At 42.0% G+C, this 24,064-nt stretch overlaps 1 protein-coding gene across 5 annotated transcripts; it reads right to left on the reverse strand.

Annotated features, from left to right (window-relative positions):
* Positions 1 to 484: 484 nt before the first annotated feature.
* kdm2bb (lysine (K)-specific demethylase 2Bb) lies at positions 485 to 23,730 on the reverse strand. Of its 5 annotated transcripts, none has more exons than XM_076758493.1 (21): positions 23,545 to 23,730; positions 22,823 to 22,967; positions 22,586 to 22,664; positions 22,393 to 22,439; positions 21,256 to 21,434; positions 21,015 to 21,121; positions 19,770 to 19,863; positions 19,502 to 19,655; positions 19,218 to 19,333; positions 18,235 to 18,355; positions 17,333 to 17,739; positions 17,140 to 17,226; positions 10,672 to 10,902; positions 8,889 to 9,032; positions 8,118 to 8,204; positions 7,664 to 7,990; positions 6,156 to 7,234; positions 5,908 to 6,071; positions 4,973 to 5,134; positions 3,932 to 4,150; positions 485 to 2,972 (listed from the first exon to the last, which is right to left on the reverse strand). In XM_076758493.1, the coding sequence occupies exons 1-21, from the start codon at positions 23,614 to 23,616 to the stop codon at positions 2,791 to 2,793; spliced, it is 4,203 nt and encodes a 1,400-aa protein (XP_076614608.1). In that variant the 5' UTR covers positions 23,617 to 23,730; the 3' UTR covers positions 485 to 2,790. The 5 variants fall into 5 exon arrangements, with proteins under 5 accessions (XP_076614608.1, XP_076614607.1, XP_076614606.1 ...); XM_076758492.1 differs by having other exon boundaries at positions 6,156 to 7,231; positions 7,664 to 7,998; positions 8,117 to 8,204; XM_076758491.1 differs by having other exon boundaries at positions 7,664 to 7,998; positions 8,117 to 8,204.
* Positions 23,731 to 24,064: the final 334 nt, after the last annotated feature.

A 24,064-nucleotide genomic window follows, 5' to 3' on the forward strand; every position in this document is an offset into this window, starting at 1 on the left:
TCAGTCATGGTCTCGCTCTCCAGCACTTTTTGTCGTCGTCTGCTTCAGATCCAAAACCGACACTGACACCGTGCACTGTAACAAACCCTGTAAGTCTGTTTGTGGATGCTGCTGTTTCTCAAAGATGTCATTCATGGGCAGCTACAGTATTATCAGAGTAGGAGGATATCATGAGCACTCATAATCCTGGATCTTTATATTTTGGAATTTTGAACCTTTTTATTTTGGTAAACAAGAGAAGATGATTTATTAGATTCAATAAAATGCAGTACTACAAACCAGAAGGTAAAACCCTGCTCTTCATTTTGTAATCAGTCATACATTAAGCTCGATTTTCTTCACTTACGGCCAATTTAATGGTTGGATTATGGTGGATTTTCACTCACAAATTACACAAATCTAATAACAGCAATATTCCAGGATGAATATAAAATCATGTTTCTTATTTATGCAAAATCCAGTGGACCAAATGCACACACAGCTCAGTATTTAAAATGAATTTAATATCTCAAAGGTTGACTTAATTTTTCCTAGAGGCTTTACATGTACATTATGTACAGACTGAACATTTACAGTGACGTACTAAAAATTTTAAATGGAAACATGGTTGATTATTAAAAAAAATAAGAATTAAATGTAAACCATCCACTGAACCATATCAAGTGCTATTTAAAAGTTACACAAAAACCTTTGAAGACTTTATTTCTAAAAAAGTTTAGTTTTCAAGAAAAAAACGGAAACCTAGGAAACCATTAAACTGTCGGGTCTGAACATTTTTAGGCAACTTCTGATAGAAACATTTGCAATTTTTATATAACTTTAAACACTATGATGATGAATAAATGCGGCAGAACAACACAAAATGCTACTGACTGATGCCGTAGGTCGCATTGTGCTTTATCTTGAAATGTTTAACCTCAAAAGACATAAAAAATTAAACTTTTAAGGAATAATTTCAAAGAAAACAACCAGTGTTAATGAACGTCTGTGGACAAAAGAACAAACAAAGTCCATTTTCATGTTTACATTTGCACAAATCTTTCAGGATAAGTGTGTTGTTTGCAGCTTCATCAGGCTGTATGACATGTACACATACAGCTCATGATCCTATCTCATACATAACATTTGAGGCTCATGTCTGGAGATGGACGTGGATCGACTGGGCTGATTTACTGATATTGGCTTATTATATATTAAATAAAACAGAATACATCTCTATGCTATACTCACGTATCTGGGGTCATGAGAATGTGGAAATACAAAGCTTTTGTCTTTTTTTCATTTTTCATTCCACGTTCCACCTGAGTTACACTTGTTACTTCTATCGTATCCGAGAAAACTGTCTCCCCTGAAATATTTATGCAAATGTAGCATCCCATTCCTGGACGTTGCTGATTCTTTGTTTCTTGCACGATTCAGCACTGAGGCTTATTATTTGTAATCATATGGAGTTCGGCTGATGACAGTCAGATGTTATTCTGTGTAACGGTTACTAAATCTACTGACTGCGGTGTAAACATGTTTCTTTGCTGCATGCAGAGCTGAAACGCTTCCTTTCACAAAGCACTGAAAATACTTAGGAGTGATGAAGACCGGCAAAGACGCTGGTACGCGGGTATGTCTTCACACGACCCGCTTCACGAGAAGCTGTTAGTAGAATTAGCAGAACATTTTTAGTGTTGAAAAAATATGCTTTATACACTGTACACTGTATAGTGTATGTGTGAATACATCCATGTATTCATATTTACTGTATCAGTGCAAATAACTTTAAGCTTTTCCTCTACATATCTCATCCAAAGAGACGTGGTATCATATGGAAAACAAAATGGAGCTCTCTTCATATTAAGGTGCACATATGTCTCATCACCTAGTTGCTTATTAGCATGCACATTAGTTGCATATTGGCTCTTTATTACTCATTTTAAAGCACTACTTAATGCCTTATTCTGGGGGCTAGGGGATTACGGTTTGTTACTAAGTAATGTACAGCATCTTCCTTACTTACTAACAATAAGAAGTAATTAGGAGATTATTGAGGGAAAACTCTTTGTTAATGCCCTAGTAGATGTAGGATATGGTCATGCAGAACAAGGCATAAATAAGTGCTTTGTAATAACTGATAAAGAGCCAACATGCTCCTAATTTGCATGCTAATAAGCACCTAGTTAATGGTGAATATGTGAACATTAATATAACGTGTTACCACAAAATGCACAGTACCTCTCATCAGAAAAAGGGCACTGACATATAATAAAATATAAAAAACACCCTCACAAACACAAGCTACCATCCTACAGTTTGGCAACAAATCATTAGACTTTTGCCTCTCAACAATACAGAGCTTAACAGTAATTGATTATCAGTTTCAATGGTATGATACCGTACAGTGGTGCAATCAATACTGCACATAAATGTATGAAACACTTTCTGATACAAAAATATTACTCTATAATGCAATAAACTTTGCATTGGAACAAAAAATAGTCTATAAACACCAAAAGATAATCATGATACAGTACACAAACGATCAATATAAAGAAATAAATAACTTATAAAGAGGTGCAAACAACAACAAAAAACATTTTTGCAATATTGCCTTCACGGGATAAGATTTCCATTTTTACATTCTGGCTGAGCAGCACAGCTTCCCTTTCCATCCGCCTCACGGACACAGCCGCCATGAAACGCAGCGCCGTTCCCCTCGAGCTCGCAGTCGTCTGCTGCCTCCATGTGGACAGTAGTTTTACCACTTGTGAAAGTCACACAGTCTTTCCCACGTTCCTCTGCCTAACTGATCTTTTGCAGCAGTTTCTCTTCTATCAGTTCAAACTGCACGCTGACGGACATCTCCGCGATGAATTGGTCGCATCCCTCCTTGGTCACCTGTTTGCAGTATCGCAGGTCGATGTGACATATGCTTCCACAGCGCTTGAAATAGGTCAGCGACTGGTCCGTGACCCTGTTACAGACTGCAGGGAGAAATGAGGTTAGGAGAAAAAGAACAAACGACGTATAACAGGTCACCTGCACTGACATAAGCCATGACACACATGGATTAATCAACCCCTTAGGATATTCTAGGATGTGAAATCCAAAAGGCCTCATTTACGGCAAGCAGTGTTTTCAGGATAAATGTGTCGACTCTGACAGAAAGCCAAACTGCATTTGCCTCCCAGCTGTTTTTCCATAACGGCCCATTGATCTGCTGCTTGTGGCGTATAATGGTATTCCAGAGAGACGAGTGTAAGATGAAGATAAGATTACATTTGTGCACTTTGCAAGAAATGGCATGAAATTCTAGAAAAATTGATCTCACAATTCCTATATCATTTCATGCCTCTGATAGAGGAAGAAACAGCACCACAATCTGCAGCCACTCTCAAACAGTTTGCACAAAAACAGTGTTAAAGCGCTCGTGTGTTTGTTGTATAAGACAACAGTAGTTTAACCAAGCTGTGCCCCATTAACGAGTGTATTTTCCCCACATACTAATGGAGGTGTTTTAGATTTATAGTATTCTTTACAGTGACTTCCAGGCAAACTTTGGCTTCAGGGGCATTTTAGTAAACATTCCCCGCTGCCAGTTTATGACAAAGGCTAAACTGTGCTGTAATGCAGATCTGTGAACTAAAACCAATCACTGACTGTAAGGTAGGAAATCAATGAAAATAAGCATGTATTTTGAAGAATGTTCTGTAGGAGTATATGTTAATTGCAGTTAATGAGGTTAAACATGCAAAAACACCAGTATGGTCCTTTAACTCAACTTCATATTTTATTTACATCTATTGTGTAAAAATTAGTATTAAGTATAATCCAGCTTGGACAGATCTAATAATTCAGCGTGTCTAATAAATTCAAAATTGAACCATTAGGGGGAGCCAGTCAAATGCAGGCAGACTTACAGCCAACAAAGACAGGCTCCTACCTGACAAGTTGATGTCAGTGAGCGAGTCTCTGGTGGTCGTCCCGGCAGCGGTCAGGATGTTGACGGACTGGTCTGTGACGTGGTTGCAGTAGCTGAGGTCCAGCTTGGACAACGAGGGCATGTAACGAATGATGAGGCGCAGAGATGTGTCGGTGATGTCCAAGCCCGCCAGACGCAGGTCCTCCACATTACGCAGCTTGCTCCTGTTGTCTAGCTGACCTACGAAAGGGGAAGAAGATTAACAGAGGCATGGAGGGAGGATGCGTATCAAGTATGTCTGAACATGTGAATTAGCCTCGTGGGAGAGGTGCTGTTTTCTGTTTATTTCACTATATTTGAAATGAAAGGTGAAATCAACAAATCCCATGTAAAGCAATGCTGGGTATCCAGAGCTTATTTCTCAGTGCCGTGGAGCTCCACTGTTGAAAAACACATTAATGAGCCACACTGCTGCACTGTTCACATGTTCCCTCATTATGATAGACATGGGCACTGTAGTTTATTCTGAGTTAATCCCACATACACCGTTCTGCTGCTGAAAATAATCACTTGAGGACTAATTGTGTATAAATCTGTGGCTGAAAATAACCCCAAACAAATACACTATTGACTCCTGGTTGAGTAACTTTTGCTCAAAACTGTTTTAGGAAATTCTTTAGCTGTTTTTAAGCATGAAACTATGAATCTGAGAGCCATTCTTAAAGATTTGTCTCTTCAGTGGGAACCTTTGGGTTTGGGACTGCTTTGATGGTTTTGGTCTTTCCATGGGACTTGTCAACAATTAGAAAAATAGAGAGCCTTTCTTTAAGTTTATGTGCTCATCAGCTGATGAGTTGGCAGCTCAGAGTCGATATATAACCACTGTGGAACAATCCAGTCGCTTAAAATGCATTTAGATTTGACAACAGTTAAGGTGAAGAACCACAAAGCAAAGCACTCCTCTCACTAATTTCCTTTTACTCCACGGTCATGCTCAGTCATTCAGCCACTTAAGCCTCAAGCTGTTTAGACAGAGTGTGTGTGTGTGTGTCAGGTTGGTACCTGGCCTGTTATCTGTAGGAGGCGACAGAAGGTCCCGCATCTGGGCATCTTTCAGTCCCTCGACCCACTGAACATCCAGAGTTCGCAGCAGAGGACAGCTGGAGGTGCAAAGAGCAGAGACCGCCACCCAGGAGCACCCTGACAACAGCAGCACGCGCAGACCTGCAGCGGACGACAAGGACATCCAGAACCTCCTGTTTTAAGTGAAGCTTCAAAACACCGATCTTCTGTGTGGCCCACAAGCATCGACACAGCAAGCTAAATATACTGCAGACTCACATTCTGTCTGTTGACAAGATGTGCCCTATTTTTCAGTTTTTCCGTCTCTGGAGTTTTAGTTAATCTGCGGTTACAAACTAAACCAACACAGAAACAGAGAGTAATCTTATCTAATTAGCTGAGCGATCCAGCAAAGACATTTATAAGTAACAAAGAAAGTAAACCCTCTCAATGCAGGAGCCTCTGGGGATACAATTATCCAGATGGAGGAGCCATATGGGAACATATAGAAACTCAAACCTATTAAAAACTGCACGTTACATAAACACACTTTCTATCAATACCTGAAAGAGTAATCTAGTGCATGCACGTTAGCAGTCTTCATCTGGGCAAGTACAAAGACATTTATTCAGTTTGGAGAACTTACATTTATTTTACATAATATGGTTAAATGTATGGATAAATGACTGCATGTGCGAATGGATACCACTGTAAGGTTGCGTCAAGGTGTCACCATATCTCTACAATTAACATGTCAAATAAGGTTTTTTTCAGATGAACATTTCTATTTCTCATAACAGCTTATCCCTTCAATCAAAGTTATTGAAATCATGTAGTGAGTGCTCATTTCCCTCCAAAAAATGTACTTTATCTCATTTATTGGCCTTCATAAAAAAAAAGCACAGTGCAGCCTTTTGCTGGGTGAACGCATCTACCTGGCAGTCTGTTGATGAGCCAGCTGAGCTGTTTCTTGGAGATGTTGGTCCAGCTGAGGTCCAGCGCTGCTGGCTGTCTCCGGATGATGCCGCTCAGCATGAGAGGCGTGATGGACTTGCAGCGGTTCAGATTGATGTGCTTCCAAAGCCTCTTGTCGCAGCACCTGGTGAGACACACGGCAGATATTTGCAGATGGCCGCTGTGCGATGAAGGGTGTGTGAAGACGTGGTTTTCATCTTGTACTCACCATCTGTTCCAGGTCCTGCACACACGCATGCAGACACAAAGATCTCTGTGAGTCAGGTGACTGAAAACCGTCATCCACATCTCTCGTCGCATCACGTGCGCTTCGCCGTCGTTCAGTGGTAGTCGGTCGGGCGGGGGGCTGATGGGAGGGGGCCGGATCACGTGACGTTCCATTTGGATACATTTTGGCGGCGACCGGCAGGGGAGTGGACGGGGGCATATCGATGTGATTTGCGTGCCTCTGTTCCAGCTGAGGGGCGAGAAACCACGCGGCGTCTCGTTCACCTCCCGCCCCCTGTGTCGCAGCCAGTCGCCCAGGTCGCTGCTGCCATTGTTCAGAGGCCACCTCGGCTTTTGGTCATCCACATCGTTCTCAGGCTCTGATTTTACAGGCCTGTGGTTTTGATTGGCCAGGCTGTCCTCCGTTTTCAGTGGCCGTCTGTTTTGATTGGCCAGACCTTCCTCCATCTTGAGGGTCCTGCGGCTCTGATTAGTGGTTGAGTCCTCTGTTTTTAGTGGTTTGCGGTTCTGATTGGCCACGGAGTCCTCATTCTTCAGTGGTCTTCGGTTGTGATTGGCTGGGCCGTCCTCTGTCTTCACTGACGCGTGGTTCTGGTTGGATAGGCAGTCCTCTGTCTTGGGAATCTCCTGGTTGAACTCTTTGCTGAGCTCTTTGTTGGGCAGGCGTCGGCGTTGATGGCGTGCCTTTAGCAGAGCAGAGCTCCTCTCCTGAGCGTCTCCTGATTCGCTGCTTGGTCCGGCTCTGGGAGAGTTGGAGGACGACTGGTCACTTTCTCTGGCTGCGGATGTTCTCAGCAGTGGACTTAACAGAACCTTGGCTTTGTCCTCTGCACTACTGTCTCTCTCCTTTTTCACCATCTCCTCTTCCTCTCCCTCCTCATCTTCTTCTTGGTCCTCCTCATCATACTCACACTTCTCCTTTACATGAATCCTGTCCAAGGACAAACCATCTTCTTCATGATCATCCTGGTCGTCTTCTTCCTCACCGTGATCGTTCTCTGTCTTGATTTGCCCTAAGAGCTTGGGAGCCAAGGGATCCTCCGGTTTTGAAAGCTTCTTCTAAGAAAGAGTAGAAGGAATTTAATTATCTCTCTATCTATATCTACACTTATCTAAGTTTTTGTTCACTTGACCCAAAGGCTGAGAAACTTGTCTACAGTGCATTTCTAAGATGATTGAAAAGGTATTGAACAGCTACTAAATGTTGTGAAATTAATCTTTTATTTTGACCAGTTTCTTCTCCTTAATGAGGCCAAAACTGGAACACTAGCTTAATGCCAAATAAACAGCCAAGAATGTGATTCATTTTAACAGCTTTACAATGAAGGCAAATAAAAATGTTAAAAACCTCAACATTAGTTTTGATTCAACCAGATATTTCTGGTTTTTAAATCTTAAATTAATTTGTGTAGCTGTATCAGTGATTCCATTAATCTGATGGTAAAGCTCCATTTTCTTCAGTGTAACTGTTAAATTACAGGGTCTTACCTTCTTTTTCACAAGGACAGGTTCATCATTGGTGTCAAAGAGTTTCCTCTTTTTCCTTAGTGGGTTGTCCTCAAGCCTTGGTCGGGGTGTACCATCGAGAGACAACAGGGGCGGACGTTTCTTTGGAGGCTCTTCCTCTTTCCTCTTCGGGCATTCTTCCCGCTCTGCCTTCCTCTTCACAGCAGATGTTGCAGTCAAAGCAGTAACAGTTGCTGTAGTGATCATCGGCGGGTCAGGCTCCTCTTTGGAGTCCCGGTTTAAGCGTGGTTCTTTCAGTAGCGAGCCTGGGAGGTTTGACGCGTACTTAAATCCTGGCCCCCTTTTTTGCTTTGAGGCCAAAAGGTTAGAAAAAAGAGACCACAACTTTATTTCTCTAGTCCTAAGATTCTGAGACACAGTCTGCTGTTAAATCGTTTGATGATTCAGACACATACAGATTGAAGTCCATACTTACTTTCCCTGTCTTTCCAGCGTGGTTGCACTTTGGACACTCCCAGCAGTTTGGCAGCTCATCATTGACCACTCCATTTGAGTCTTTTACCTGAACAAAGCGAGCACACAGAGGGACAGTGTTACAGCGCTTCCTACACCTGTTTCAGATGGTTCAGGCTCAGATGTGGCACACTTCATAGGCATTTAAGGGTAAGTCATGCAAATAAAAGGTGACATGTTCACAGAGGTTGATGTATTCCACTAGTTTTTGTCTCAGAAACACAGAGGGGATTAATAACAGCCATGAGAACAGTTGTAGTGTTGTTTGCAGTGTCATGTGAACTTTGTGTGTTTTTGATTTGTCTTATACTTCATCTCCTTTGTTTACCATGAACGTGTTCATTGCTTCACACTCCACATTTTGAGTAATAGTAACAGCTTTTCTCAGGTGAAGCTGGCCCAAGTGAATATTCTGTAATCTAAATGATCATTTCTGTTCTGAGCTCAGTGATCTCATATCCAGCCTCTGAACTGTGCTCATGAGCTCTCCTGCACTTGTAGAGTGTGTCTGGAGGTTCAGTCCAAGAGCTAGCTGCATAATGAGCTGCTGTCTTAGTAAATCAGATTCTGAAAACACACAGATTGCAGCTGTAAACTCAATGAAAACTGCGTGCATTTGCACAATGCCAATCTCTTAGTAAATCTGGCCCAGAGACTATTAAACAGCTCAATCACTCCAACAACATGGTTTATGGTGACACCATTCAATACGCATTGATACGGAGTAATTTACCTTAAGACAGTTCGGGTGGACAATCTCATTGCAGATGGAGCACTCCATGAGCATAAGGTTAAACTTCTCTTCCTCATCCTCCACCGTGTCCTCTTTCCCTGCCTCTCCACAGATGAGACACACCGCTGTGTGCGGCAGGACGGGCTGGAGAAAAGAAACACAGAGAGACGTGAGGCTAAGGCTGCGTTTCAAATCAATATCCTCTTCAATTCCTCTCGGCCACAACTGTGATTGACGGACTAGCTAACCCACAGCTCATTCACAATGCTTCCACTCATTTAAGGTTCAGTTACAACGCTGCACTCAAGTGTGTTAGCTGTCTGCGTTGTTTTGTGCTCATGCTACCTGTGGATTAAACAGTATGTTGACCCTACTGTTGCTGAAATGTGAAGCAAAACAGATTTTTCAAGGATTCAGAACATTTCCCTGCTCGCTGGCTTGTTATCGCCTACTCAAATGACTCAACTAAGAAACCTGAAAACAAAAAACTCCAAGCTGAGTGATGTAATTCTGATGATGGCTCCTGCGAGTGAGGAGCCTTCGCTTAATTCTAGTCCCGTATTTAAGATCAATGTAAGAGGCAGTTCATAGAGTAGAATGAGATATATTTTGTTGGTGTTGTTTGCTTTAATTGCTTAAATCACAGCTGCCCTTTCAAAATCACTGAAATTGTTGTATTTCATAGTTTGCCACCATCACCATCATTTATATTGAATTTGTTATATGATTTGCATTTGATTATACTCACTGAATCCAATACGTGATGAACTTAACAACTTCCAATTTGTTGGTTGATTGCTGTCGGTTAGCAAATAAGTTGCATTACCAACAAATGGACTAATGTGGCACAGTAGGCCGTGATTACTGTGGCATGTACTTAGCTCTGAGTACCGCTCTGAAGCTGCATTACAGTAAGTGAACATCAAGAGTGAGTTAAGCATATTGGCATACCTAAAAACTGGGACATAGTTGCTAAACAGCTTAAGACCATAAGTGTGGGGTATTGGGACAGATGTCAAGTCTCTCTCATTCTCTAGTTTAGAGCGGCTAATCAGTCAAACTGAGTCGTTCTCACTGTCTACACAGTACACGATGCAGAAAGATTCAAACTCACTCCTGGACTACATGTCTCTGTCCGTGGTGCTGAAACACTCAAACAGTCACTCTCTCCTCTGTGACAGCTGCTGCAGCCGTTATTATAAGCCACAACCATCAAGCAATCATGAAAGGAATGGTTTGAGACTTTGAGAAATGTGCTTGGAAAACTGACAGCAGTCTAATGTCTGTACACTAAATATGAAATGTAGAGCCAGAAAGCAGTTAGCTTAGCTGAGCACAAATACTGGAAGCAGGGGGAAACAGCTAGCATGGCGTACAAAAAACGAAATGCAAAATCAACACAGGGAAACATGCTGGAACCATTTTTTGGCCAAGTGCAGTGACCTCCTTTAGTCTTTGTTAGTTGCCTCACAACCTCATGGTGATGACAAAACACCAGGAAGTCACCTGGAAATCATTTCAAGATATGACATGTTAATCAGTGAACTTTAGAGGTGCTGATAGGCAGACTTTTTTACCTTTAAACACAGCCATGCTAGCTGTTTCCCTCAGCTAACCGCCTGCTGGCACTAGCTTTGTACTTAGCACACAGACATGAAAATGGTTTTTGCATTGCTCTAATTTAACTCTGTAAAAAAAGCAAATAAGCGCATTTCCCAAAAACCACTCCTTTAACACCACGTGCATATCAGAAGACTGGGAGCGTTATGAAGAATGAACTGACTGCGATGCACTGCCTCATGATGCACGACTGCTTCATACGGCCCGGCCCACCAAACTTCTTCATGTCTTTACAGAAGTGGCACTCTCCACACTCTGTCCGCAGGCATGCCTCGCACTTCCGACAGCGCGTCCTTCTCCTCCTGGCACCAGATGTTCCCCGACTGGCGGACAGCTTGACTGCTGATGCAGGAGAAGCTGCCATCTTAGGTTTCGGCCGGTTGGGTGGCCGGGGCTAAAAGGATGAAGAAGATACAGTGTCAAGTACCTAACATGACATTTGATATTTGATTTGATATAATAATATCAAAAGTCTTTTATTAGTTTGTTGAAAAAGGAAATATGAGGGGTTTTTTTAATCAAATATTTAGCAATGTTATGCTACTTATAATAAAACAGTTGAATATGGCAAATGTATTAATATGTAGTATTGTTAAGTCTGTGAAGCAAATTTGTAGTAAATATGGAGTCTAAGGCAGCAAGTTTACATTATTAGCTTTAACAAGAAGGCTTTTAAACCTGCAGATGCTTTAGAATCATTATCTCACTATTATCAATGTGACAACTCTGTGGTTTTTTACCAAAATGTCTGATTTCAGTACATAGAAGGCTTTACACTCAGAAGTGCACCTCGATCTAATGTTCTGAATTATGTTGCATTTCATTTAATAACGGTGCTATGGCTCAATAATGAGCACTTACAATCATGTTAGATAATAAGAAAAAATTCTAAATATTCTATCCTACTCAGCAGGGGTCAGTGTTATGGAGGGTGTAGGTGGAGCTGCCTGGTCCTTTCTATGCTCTTTGTAACTCTGGGTCAATAGTTCCAAACACAGACACATGCTAAGAGGACGGCAGCACCTGCATCCTTATCCATACACATATAATACACATCCACCAACACAAATCTGATCAAAACACTCTGTGTATAAACACACATTTTTCATGGCTGTTAAAGCACAGCATCCAGGAGAATACAAACACATCAAGAATGTCCCTGGAGGCATCCTCCAAATTTAGCACTTCACTTGCTCTCATGCTTCTACTTCAAAGAGAAACTGCACTTATGGCTACATTTCACACATGGATCACTAGGACCCATTATTCTGTGTTCGGGGGCAGGCAGACTGATTTATAACAGTCCACATTAAATGTGCTCTATTTAATAGGACTGGGTAATGGAGATGAGATGCCTTTGATCCCCATCATTATTGTTTTTGATTTATATATTCTGCTCCTTCTCAGGCTCAGAACCCAACCACAACAATGTACTTTCAACATGAAAACCACATGTCAGAATAGTGCCAAACGTGCCGCGTGAAAAAAAATATGTGGCAATGCCCGAGAAGAAACACACAAGAACAAGGAATGCAAAAGACTGCAGCTCTTGGAAATGAAGATCGGATTTCTTTAGTTACATCGGCAGTGCAGATTTTTCCAAGCGTCAGCATAGCAACAGCCACGTCCCATTCCCTAACAGAACAGTCTATGACACACAGACTTGTAACCAATAAGAACTGTAATGAGACTCTCTAACAGAAAATGAAAGCAGGCTCAATCTTAGGCATATTACAATAATGTATTCAAACAAACGCAATGAAATAGACTGACACAGGCAGTCAGATGTGTGGTTACCAGACAGGATTACAGTGAGATATCGGGGAGGGGGGGGCTGGACTGTTCTGGGGGTATTCATGGGGATTACAGACAGGAGGTCTGCTCCAGAGGAACACTGAAATGAGACCAAATATCCCAGAAAAAGACACAGTGCTGGGATCTGTAACCCAGCTTTTGCCAGTTTCTACATGTGACAACAGGTCAGTTCAGATCAATCTGCTAATGACAGATCACATTGAATAACATGAGGCCAGACCCTGCAGTGTCTTTATTACGGTCTGATTACACCTGTAATTTAAACTGCAAGCATAGAAGGTAAATGAAAAGATAGCTCCCAAAGCTGTCCATATTGTCCCCTAAATCCGCTCTAAACCTCCCTCTGTCTGCTCAGTGAGTGATCTCTAAAGCAGATCTCCCTCTGATGCTCAGAATTAAATGACAGGAGAGGTTGACAACAACACCGCCGAAGAAATCAGCTGCCTCTCAGTCTTAGTAGCTGCTCTCAGCCTCAGGCATAAGTGTTTTTTTTGGTTTTTTTGGTTTTGTTTTGTTTTGTTTTTTTGCAACAATATCTAAGATATCTTGATCAGAAAATATGTCACTGCCAGCAGCTCTTAGCAGTAGTGGCTGCTGCACACACACACCTCTTTGCAGCACACAGCACATGCATGTGTGCTCTTTGTACAAGTCACTGACTAGTAATTTCTTCAAAGCTCATTCAGTTGGGAGTGTTATAAGAAGCAGACTTCATTGACACAGCTGAGGAGCCTCTTGAGCTACTGTGGAGAACAGTGGAAATCAATTACTGTGGATATACTTAACATCGCCTTAAACACACACTGAAGACAGCGCATAACGAGCACAGGCTGCAGAAACAACAGCACATATTGTTTTATCAAAATCAAACAGCTGGTTGCCACAGCAATACACACAACACGGCGGTGTCCAAAGTCTACACTGACATAAACCCATTTATATGCAGTTATTGACCAAAACTCGGGATTTCTGTTTGTCTTGTCGAGGAACATATGAAAGCACTGACTTGGCCCCTGGAGGGCTAAGTTTTCGAGATGGTGTGCTGTAAAGCTAAACACCTGTGACCGCTCGAGCGCACAATATGTGCTGTTTGCCCCAGATTTTACATGGCAAACAGGAAGTGGAACAAGTGTTACACACCAGCTCTAATAAAACCTCTGGAGTGTATCGTTGCTCAGAAGGTGAGGGCTGAACAGCATCAAAGAAAACTCCTTCCAGAGTTTGCACAGCATGCTTTGGAGAATCTACTGTACGAGCGGGCATTCTGGCAGCTAAATTACGTTCACGCTGAAATGTTCGGCTTGGAAATATTTGACTTTTCGGCCACAATACCTGAAACCTTGCAAGTTACTTTGCCTGCCGTGGACAAACTGCGTGTCCTTGAACAAATGTTGCATATTAACCTTGATACTGGCAGATTTCTCTGATGTTCAAATAGTTGAACTGGGACACCAAGAACAGTACATGACTGGAAGAACCAGAAGTAAACATGCCCTCTGATGTTCCTCAAAAGAGCGAAATAGACTCAGTCGACTCCATATGCAGCCACAGATCTAATGTAAGGAGGTGTGGCTCAGAGCTAATTAGAAGAAATATTTAAATGAACAGAACACACATTTCTTGCTGTGTAAGCAAGTCTCATCTCCGATCTCGCAGCCACTTCCACTCAACAATATTAAATATTCTTTCGTAATGACTGCTTTCTCGTTAACGCATACTGGCACAAGAACGTTTTCTGTGTGACTGTCACCCATATTCTAAAATGCATATCTGACGCTTTTACAATCAAAACATGTCAGATTCATCTCCTGCACCTACGTGAATTCCCATTCCTCCGCATCTCTGCTTTGAAACAACCAATAGCAGCCCTGAGGCTCTGAGCTTTATAAACACAGCCTTCTCCAATAGCTGGTTTTACCTGACGAAAACACACAAGCATGCACACAGATTCACACACACGCACACACAAACAGCAAATCTGGAAATAAAAAAAATAAAAAAAGAAAGAAAGGGCAGAAATCAAAGACCAAGCACAAGGTAGACTGAATCTGAATTGGATTTCTCTCAAGGTAGCTCCATTTCCTCGCTGCCCTGTGATGCTGCACACTGCTCTGTCTGATACAAGCATTCCTCTGGTGGCCTCACTATGCCCGCCTGCAGGGGTTTGGTGCGCTAACCTGCTCAGAGTCTGAGTCGTAGTCCTCATCATCAGCGCTCAGCGACATGGCCATGGCTGGTTTTTCACACACCGTCCAGCTCACGGCAAACTGACATGGCTGCAGTCTCCTCCTCCTTCTACTCCTGCTACCACTGTCTGGCCTACAGCCCTCCCCTCCTACTCCAAAGCTCCACAATACCACAAGCAGATGTAAGAAACACAGACAAGCCTGCCTCATTAATATGGATCGACCCCCCGAAGAGGAGGAGGGGTGTTGGGAGGCACTTGGCCAATGGGAGGCGGCTGTGCATCAAAATATGTACTGGGGGGTGTCTGCCTCTATCCAATGAGGAGAGAATATGCAGAAACAGTGCTGTCATATTCATGATGTGTGTCACAGGGAGAGGAGAGCAGGCTCCACACAGCCAATAGAGCCAGATGGCATCTCATTACAAAAGGCAAACACAAAGAGGCCCCACAACCAGCAGCTGGCCTTTTGGAGGGACGGGTGGGGGTGATCCACAGGGTCCACGAAGCCAACAGAAAACACTTCCATACATTCATATAGGACACATCCCATCCTCCCACCTCCTGTTGACGCTTCTCCGCCTGTTACACACGTCAGACATTTGTTTTGACAATCAATAATTAATCAAAATGAAAAAGCATGTGCAATATATAACATCTAAACCACATAATCAGTTAATTTAAACTGAGTCATTCATGGGACACATGCAAACACAATATACTGATAAAAATGTACTTTTTAGTAAATTTTGCCTGAACATACACCCTATTTTTCACCACAATATATTTAATTCTCCTTATTTTTATATTACAATGCAATGCAGGTAAAAGAGCATTTGAAAATGAACACTGTATATTTGTGCATCATTCCATTAACATATATATTGACCCTTTCATAAGGATCAAATAATTTAGGGATATTAGGTGAGCTAATTGTGTTTCTCTTTACATGTAGCCGATGAATGTAAAAGCCTTGATTTTCACCTTCTAATGGCCTCCTGCTCAGCTCAAGACATGATGAAATGAAACGATAAATGACAGCCATAGACATGACACACACTCCCACAGACACGAAAGGCATTCTCTTAAAATATCACAATTTCCCATGGACTTTGTCTAAGGAGGTATTTTGTAAGGCATACTGATGCAAAACAGGCACATGCATGAGCAGAACATCAGACTTGAGTATCAACACTGACTGAGGAGAAAACGTGCCATCCATAAACACAGTGAGTGGACATTTCTGCACATATTCGGACCAGTTTGTGCAAACTTTGATACCAATCTGAGCCCCGGATAAGCCTGAAGTGTAACAACAAACATGTCAGTGGTGAAACTGTGAGGTGTGAAATCCAGCCTGAAAAATGATTCATATAGTGTCTGCTCATAGTAAACAGTGTTTTATGTCATCTGCAGCGTGAGGAAATAAGTGTTTTAATGACAGCAAAATATAGTGTGTAGAATTATGTGTATGGAGGGAAGCAAAAATAAGTTTTTTAAAAAAATGATTATTTACTTCATTAGGCAATACTACAGCTAGTTAAGTCCAAATTATGTAAATAAGTACATCTACTGCTCTGGGGAAGGAGTGTAGTGAGTGTTTGGAGCAAGAGACGAGAGGACAAGAGGAGACTGAGGAAAATGTAAGAGTAAGATTAGAAAAAGCTCCTCCCTTCAAAGGTAAATGAGGAATCACGTCAAGCATGGAAGTGTTCAGGGACCAGTGAGAAATAAACTGGGTCAACGACACTTCCAATACAAAATGTCCTTTCTCTGTTACGAATAACACAGCTCTGAACCTAATGTCATTAAAATACTGGTTTTCAGCTGTCACTAACGACAGTCATTTGTGGCTTGCTGCTGTATCATCACCACTCACTTATTGTAATTCCCTCAAAAAATAAACTGCTCTCTTACACTGGATGACAAGTGCCATCTTCTCAGTATACAACCCTGATTCCAAAAAAGTTTCACACAGTGCTCCTGAGCCCATATAGTAATGTCCTTTATACAATCATGTGCTCACAAAGCGGTGAACCTCCCTCCATCCTTGCTTTTGAGCAACTGAGCCTTTCATGGATGCCCCTTTTATACCCAACCATGATACGATCACCTGTTACCAATGAGCCTGATTACCTGTGGAATGTTCCAAACAGGTGTTTTTGGAGCACTCCACAACTTTCCCAGTCTTTTGTTACTGGCATCAAATTCAGAACAAGCATATATTTACAAAAATAAGTGAACTTCAACTTTAAATATATTGTCTTTGCACTGTTTCAACTGAGTGTTCGTCAAAAAAGTTTAGCAAACTATCACTCTTTCTTATTTAAGTTTTACACAGTGTCACAACTTTTTTTGGGAACAAGGATTGTAATCCATAAAAGTAAAAATCCTTAAAATGGCTCCATTTATGTTGCGGACTTGCACAGCAAAGTCAAGCGACAGATGGATCAAAGTTTGTTCACTTGTGCTCACTTTCTATAATTCCACTGCTTTTTCTGTTGTATTAAGTGATCAACTCAGAATCAAGTGCACATCAACTTAATTTACAAGCACCAAACAAAGATAAAGAACAATGTTTGTTTGCAAAAGCAAGAAGAAGGTCTCGCACTGCAGCTGAAGTATTCTTACCTTTATAGTTTTCTTCGGCCAGCACACCACAGGAACTCCACTGATGGCTAATCTGGGGTCGTCATCGGCATGTTCTTTCAAGACGAGCTGGACAACCACAGGAAATAAATGTAAAAGAGAACTCTGTGATCTCTACTGAATGGTGCATATTGTGTGTGTGCACTCGTGACTGTCTCGTCTTTTTGTGTCTTACCTTCATGTCTTCCAGCAGGGCCTGCGGGTTCTCTATTCCCTCTGGAACACATTTCTTATTTTCAGGGAGCGACTCCAGCTTCTCCACCAGAGTCCTGAGTCCGCTCAGCTCAAACTCCGTCAAATGCGTCCATTTGCTCTGAGACTCTGAGGCTGGAGAGTCAGACGGTGTGTGGGGGAAATCCAGAGAGGTGGATCCGGGATTACAGCTGTCCTCCGAGTCAACAGACAAAACGGCTTTGAGGTGCTGGCCCCTCCGGTTGTCTGGAGAGCAGGGGCCATCCTGGGCGACTCTCTCTGGTTTTTCACCCTGGTCGTCCCTGACCTGAGTCTCACAGGAGTCCTCGTTCATGTCCTGGCTCCTTGAGTCAGAGGAGGGGCTCTCTGTGTTTGTCTTTGTCTCATTGTCTGTAGAGACAAAATGAGAAAAAATGACTAATCATATAAGAGTGTAACAATAATAACATATCATCGAGCATGGCACTGAAACAGCATGCATGACATGTTTGCAAACAAAGCAGGACATCTACATGCCACCTTTTGGTGTATGTAGCTGGATTAAAATACTACACTGTAACTGGGCAAAGACGACTGCAGGGTGTGCACACCAACCCTTCAAATCTAATCTGAAGGACTTCACAAGTGGAATACAGCAATGTTCACAATGTCCACAAACAGAATTAGACCATGCCAGTCTTAGGAATAAGTAGGAGTGTGTAAGGCGTTGCTGCAGAGGCTGCTCGAATACACGAGGACAGACGAAGAGCAGAAAAGATTAATGCATTTAATAAGAGATTTAATAGCTTGAGAGAGCTCATTACAAGTGCAGTTCAAGATGTGCCACAACATCCAGGGACACACAAGAGATATTACACAACAGCTGCATTTCGTAATTACACTCACCCGTTACAACGGGCTCTTTGCGGATGGACAGGTAGGAGCGTTTGGTCAGGCAGTGCAGGTACCTCTCCAGGACATACCAGCATATCTCATAGTAAAAAGGGAAACGGAACTTGGAGTGAACCTGGAAACGGGGACAAAATTAGCATCAGTGTAAGCTTGAAAAACACCTGATATTTACATGCACCAGTTCTCTTTATCGGAGAGTTAACACAGCTTGAGTTCTGTGAGCAAAGCCTGATTTCTTGCCCACGTAACCAGAGTTCTGTCTGTGTTTGTATCGCTGACAGCACCAGCAGTGTGAAGAGATGACAAGGCTAGGAGATTATTACTCCTAGCAACATGTTGTGCTCTATCGCTCCAGACACTGTGCTCCCATGCACACAAACAAACACGCAGGCTTCTGCAGGAACAGGCTGCACTCTCGACAGGCAGGCTTAACTTCCTCAAGATGGGATTCTTCTTCTTTTGGAATAATGCTGCTTTAAAAACAGCCACGAAGAAGCGAACGTAGAACACAAATACAACCGTAAACATGATCCATGAAAGCCTGCTAGAATGAATAGGTCGTATTTTTGCGAGAAGTGAACATATGAGCATTTTTAATACGGGCTTTAGTGTACCACAAAGTAGTGATGTCTTAAAGGGGAAGGAAAACAAATCAAATCCAGAGTCTACATATAAAGGGATATTGACTTTGTCAGTGTGAAGGTGGTGTTTTCTTTCCTTCTCAAGCTGCAAACATCTTTCAACACACAAATACGTACTGCTCTTGATTTGACAATTATATCTATTCCCATTTCTGTCATATTATATTACCATACATTTATGTATCAAATATTTTGCCGTTTGACTATTTCCCTTAACTTATATCCTCCTGCACCACATCTCTCATTGTCCTGTCTCTTGCAGATGATAGGGATTTCAATGAATCCCAGATAGTGTTTAGTGTATAGTGCTGCAGGTCAGAGGTCAGCCACACATACCTTAGTCCTGTTCTCTATCTCATGGATGGTAAGCTGCATAGGAATGTTGAAGCTGTGCAGGATGTTCCCTCCAAACACCAGCGTGTCCTCGGGAGTGTAGACAGCGTGGATCCACCCTTAATCACAAAAGAAATAAAGAGATAAGGGAACATAAAGAGGATTCACGCTAACTCACAGACCTGAATGTACTGCATAATAGTCAGATGAAGCTTAGCATTACTGTTCATTGAAGAGGCAGCTAATCTTTTCCTGCTGGTTAGTTTAACACAACCATGCCAACACACCAGATGGGATGAAGAAGGTGTATCCTTGCTTAAGCTCCACTCTCTGGCATCCATCAGCTCGGTCTCCCAGAAAGATATCACTCTGCTTGCCTGACAGGACCCAGTCCTCATAAAGGGCAAGGTTATGAGGGGTTGGAGGCACGAGCCAAAACACCTGAGGAGAAGCACAGACTTTTTATTTAGAGGTTGTGCCTTACGGTCAAAGCAAGGGTACGTGAATTATCAACTCTGAAACTGTTATGTTATAAAAGACAAGGATAAAACTCACTTTCCGTCCCTTGAATACGTGATACCAAACTGAAGTTCCCCCGAAGTCGATGTGGAAGTCTGTGTAGCAGCCCTTCACGCTCATGAGACAGTACCTACAGCAGACAGGATAATTCGAAATAATTCAAATAATCATGCTTTGTACATAGTGAGGATTTTCAAGTATAACAGAGTGGCATCCGTAGAACAACGTAAAAAGGAAAAACACAGCTCAACCAGATGAGAACACAGCAGTAATCTCTGTTGTGTTTTACCGAAAACAACAGCTACCAATAGACAATATCACTCAACATCACTCAGAAGAGCACTACAGCGCAGAAAATTGCTCACAATAGGACATCTCTCCTCTGGAAATTAATTGAAGAGTGATTAGCACCCCTAGACATAAATGGTTCGGTAATTTAGTTAGATGGGAGCAGCTCTATTTTTCCGAAAATATGGAGCCAACAAGCCGTAAGACAGGAGAAAAAAAAACACACTACAAATGAAATTAATGAATGGTATTATGTTGTGTCCCCCACAGTAAGATGATGTGACAGTTCCATGAAACAAATGGAGAGCAGGTGAGCCAGCTGTGCAAAGTCTACCAGCAAAGGTTAAGACCTGTTTGGAACATTATATATTTGTTTATATTTCATAATTATTCAGAAAGTATTGAAAAAAATGCCAACCATGGGAAGCTGGAACTACAGAATATTTGTCATTTTTGCTTAAAAAGGTAGAAAATTTCCAGGAAAGCCACCAAAGATCAACCTGCTCATGGAAAAAAGGGGGCTTTCAATCAAATGTAATTAAATTAATAAGTAGAACTCAACAGAAACACAAAAGGGTAGAAAGTGGGGTCAGCAGGCAACTGAGGTTGAAAGGAAAGCCACAATTGGTTTTGACTCTTATGGTATGTACAAATGCTGACAGCTGATTGGCTGAGGGGTGTCTGTGCAGTCAGGCTACAGCTGTTATGAAACCATCCTCCACCGTGGAAAACTCTGCTGCCTAGCAACAATCAAGTGCACTTACAGGAGATGGATAACACCGATGGTATGCAGCGCTCTGCAATGACTGAGCCACACACAAGACATTCAGATGGGAGGAGAAATTGTATTTACTGCCAAGGAAGCAGCAATTTTCTCCAAATATTTTCCATATCTTGCGCTAGACTTTTTTTTTTTGTTTTTGCTCTTACACTGATATACAGCTGAAGAGAGATTTCTTACGACAGCAGAAGCACAGTTCAGTAAAGTCCTACCTTTGCACCTTCGGGTACTTCATCTCTGAGATTACATTAGTGGCTTCTGTTTGGCTGTGTTTCAGATCAGGAGGCCACATGTTGTCCACCCAGTCCACTTGATCCACCTGTGACCAAAACTGCTTTTTATTCATTTAGCCACCAGTCACAGTGTTGTTCCTCATACTTTCTTTCCATATGGTGGCAGATTTGTGACCTTCAAGAATCATAACATCGTACAGAGAGTGTCATGTGATATTACCACTGTGGGCCGTTTGATGAGGTTCTCCAGCTTAGTGTGGCTGAACTCTAAGCTGATGACATTGAAGAGTTTGTCCCGCTCTGCCTCCGGTGTCTCATAATAACGGACAAACTGAGCCATGCTCATTTCAGTGCCTTTCTGAGTGCTCACATCCATAACATCCACAGACCGACGGCTGCCTGCAAGGCACAACCGGGACACAAGTTGAAGTTACACCCATGAGTGCTTCCGCTGTCATTAACAGTTAACACAATCTGTCTGTAAACTGGTCTAAAAACAATCTTGCATGCTAATGTGAGAGAAGACGTGTATTGTTGGTATTTGAAGCAGCTCACAACTAATGCCTTTAATTCACCATCTTCGCCACTAGATGGAGCAACTGCACCCCAATCACTGTTTCTTTCACAATCACTTTAGTGACACCATTGTATTTTAAATGCAATACAAAATGCAACTGTAAAATTGTTTGATCTGATTGTTTTGACATAACAATAATAGATATAAATGTGCTGACTAACAGATGGAATCATATTTAGCTACCTCATCGCATGAGAAACTCAACTATAAACATCGATCAAACATATAAACACATTAAATGACAAGCAGACAACTAGATGAACCAAACACAATAACATCATTGTAAGAGTGAGACACATTATTTATGTCATTTTGAACATACAGTGAATACTACTTTTTACCTCTTTGTAAATTCTGTCCATCTGCCTGATTATTTTAGGCAATACTTAACAGTTTTGGTCCTTCTTCTGCTGGGTGTAATCTTTTTCAAAAACTATTATTTTTCATTTCTAAACTTTATTCCACAAGAGTGGTTCTTGACAATTTCTGACGAAACTGGGCCTTTTCAAGCTGATAGTAGACTTTGCTGATCTCACTATCTGAACCACACTACAGAATCCATCATAGCTGAGAGAGTTTGTTTCTCTGCAGTGTTGCTCCAATCACTGTGGCACATTATTAAGAATTTCCCAAAAGCTGAAATTCACTGACTTTCCAAGTTTTGACTCCACCAGCTTTTATTCTCTGAATTAGCAGCTGGTATACTTTCCCTCCCTCTGGATGCACATATGCTTTTAGTTTTATTTGTGTGCATGTGTGTGCGTGTAGCATTGTACTTACCAACTAAGCCTTTAATTTCACTAATTGTAAATTCTGGATCAGGCATTCTGTGTAAATTACAGACAGGGGGATTTACTCAGTTAATCTATTACATGTGTTGCCAAATGGTTAAAAACATAAATATGCAACAAATACAACGTGGGGTCAATCGTCACCATGAACACTGGGAAAAAACACAGAAATGGCTTCTCACCTGATGCCAAGTCCATCCTTCTCTTTAAAAATGAGTGGGATCCTGAGAGCCTCCCTTTGCACATATTCATAAGAGAAGTCTGCAAAACAGTTGGCAAAAGCATTTATGGGAAAAACACATTTACTGTGGTGCAGGCATGCATCTTGCAATCAAAAACAAATCCAAATATATAACACCAAAACAGCATCAACCACCAACTACTCCAAAGGAAACAGGATGTGCTGTGTGTTACTTTACCTTTTCCCTCCAGCAAGTGCACAAACTGTGCGCTGTAACTGTCACTGATAAGCTTTTCCTCCACACTGAAGCCTCTGATGTTTGCAATTTCTTCCACATCAGACAGATCCTCGTTCTCGTCGTACATCCTCCGGCAGATGGAGCGCTGCCATTGAAGACGACATGATTTACATGACAAAACTGCAACATGCGAGGAAAGCAAACTCTTTCTGTCATAACGGCCCCTCTCCCTCCGCAGACAGCCCGTGTGGCTGATGAGAAGTGATTCGACATTTGTTTCAGTCCTAACTTTACAACTGTACTACGGTCATATTCAGTTTCGACGGTACGTTATTTAAGTAGCGTATTTTTTTCTTAAATGTGACGTCAAGAACAATAACCGTTAAACTGTCCTGTCCAGGGAAAAGGCAGCTGTTATAACGTTACTCCATTACGATAAATGGAAAATGTTCGCAGGAATTCACTGATCTAAGTTAGGTGCAGGTTTATTTTGCTTTCACTACTGTACGCTCGCTGAACTATAACGAATATAGGAGAAGTTATGAAATCCACAAAGCGAGATTTATCGTTTTTCCTCGTGGCGTCTGACTCGAACAGCTTAAGTGACTTGACAAATATCCCAACGTTTACAGCTGCGAGCGTTAGCTTAGCTAACTAATTAGCTCGCTGCCAATCTCGCTTCATAAGCTAACGTTAACACGGCAGATGGCAACGTTACACACCAGCCTGCGTCCGGATTCAGCACACGTTTCCACGGCCTGAGCCATCGTTTCTTCTGAATGTTCTCCAGTCATTCAGTTTCGGGAAAGCATCTTCATGCGTGGCGAAGTTAAAGACAACACTTAGCACGCTTTTCAGGTTCAAAACAAGGGAACCATGTTTTTGTGTATTACGTCATCGCCAGGAACCAAAACATTGTTGGGCAACGTCACGGCATGTTAGTTCACTGCTTTCCAGCTGCTTTTACAAAGAGGACGCGTTAATCCCATCGGATCAATCACTGTTGTTTGTGGTCAGCTAGATTTTAAAAAAACGCTATTTTCAAACCATTATTACCGAATGGTTCAGCCCACCCCGTTAAAGAAAAACGCGCAATAAAACAGTTTGTCCATATCAAAAAAGCAGCTCTTTATCCACTTTCATTCATTCTAGTAATAATTCTGTTTCTATACGCTGGACGTGACGTGAGTCGCGTGGACTGTTGTGACAGGGCGTTCAAACCTTGAAGTTGGCAAATATCTA

Source organism: Chaetodon auriga, chromosome 19, assembly GCF_051107435.1.
Source record: "Chaetodon auriga isolate fChaAug3 chromosome 19, fChaAug3.hap1, whole genome shotgun sequence".
NCBI classification, from domain to species: Eukaryota; Metazoa; Chordata; class Actinopteri; order Chaetodontiformes; family Chaetodontidae; genus Chaetodon; species Chaetodon auriga.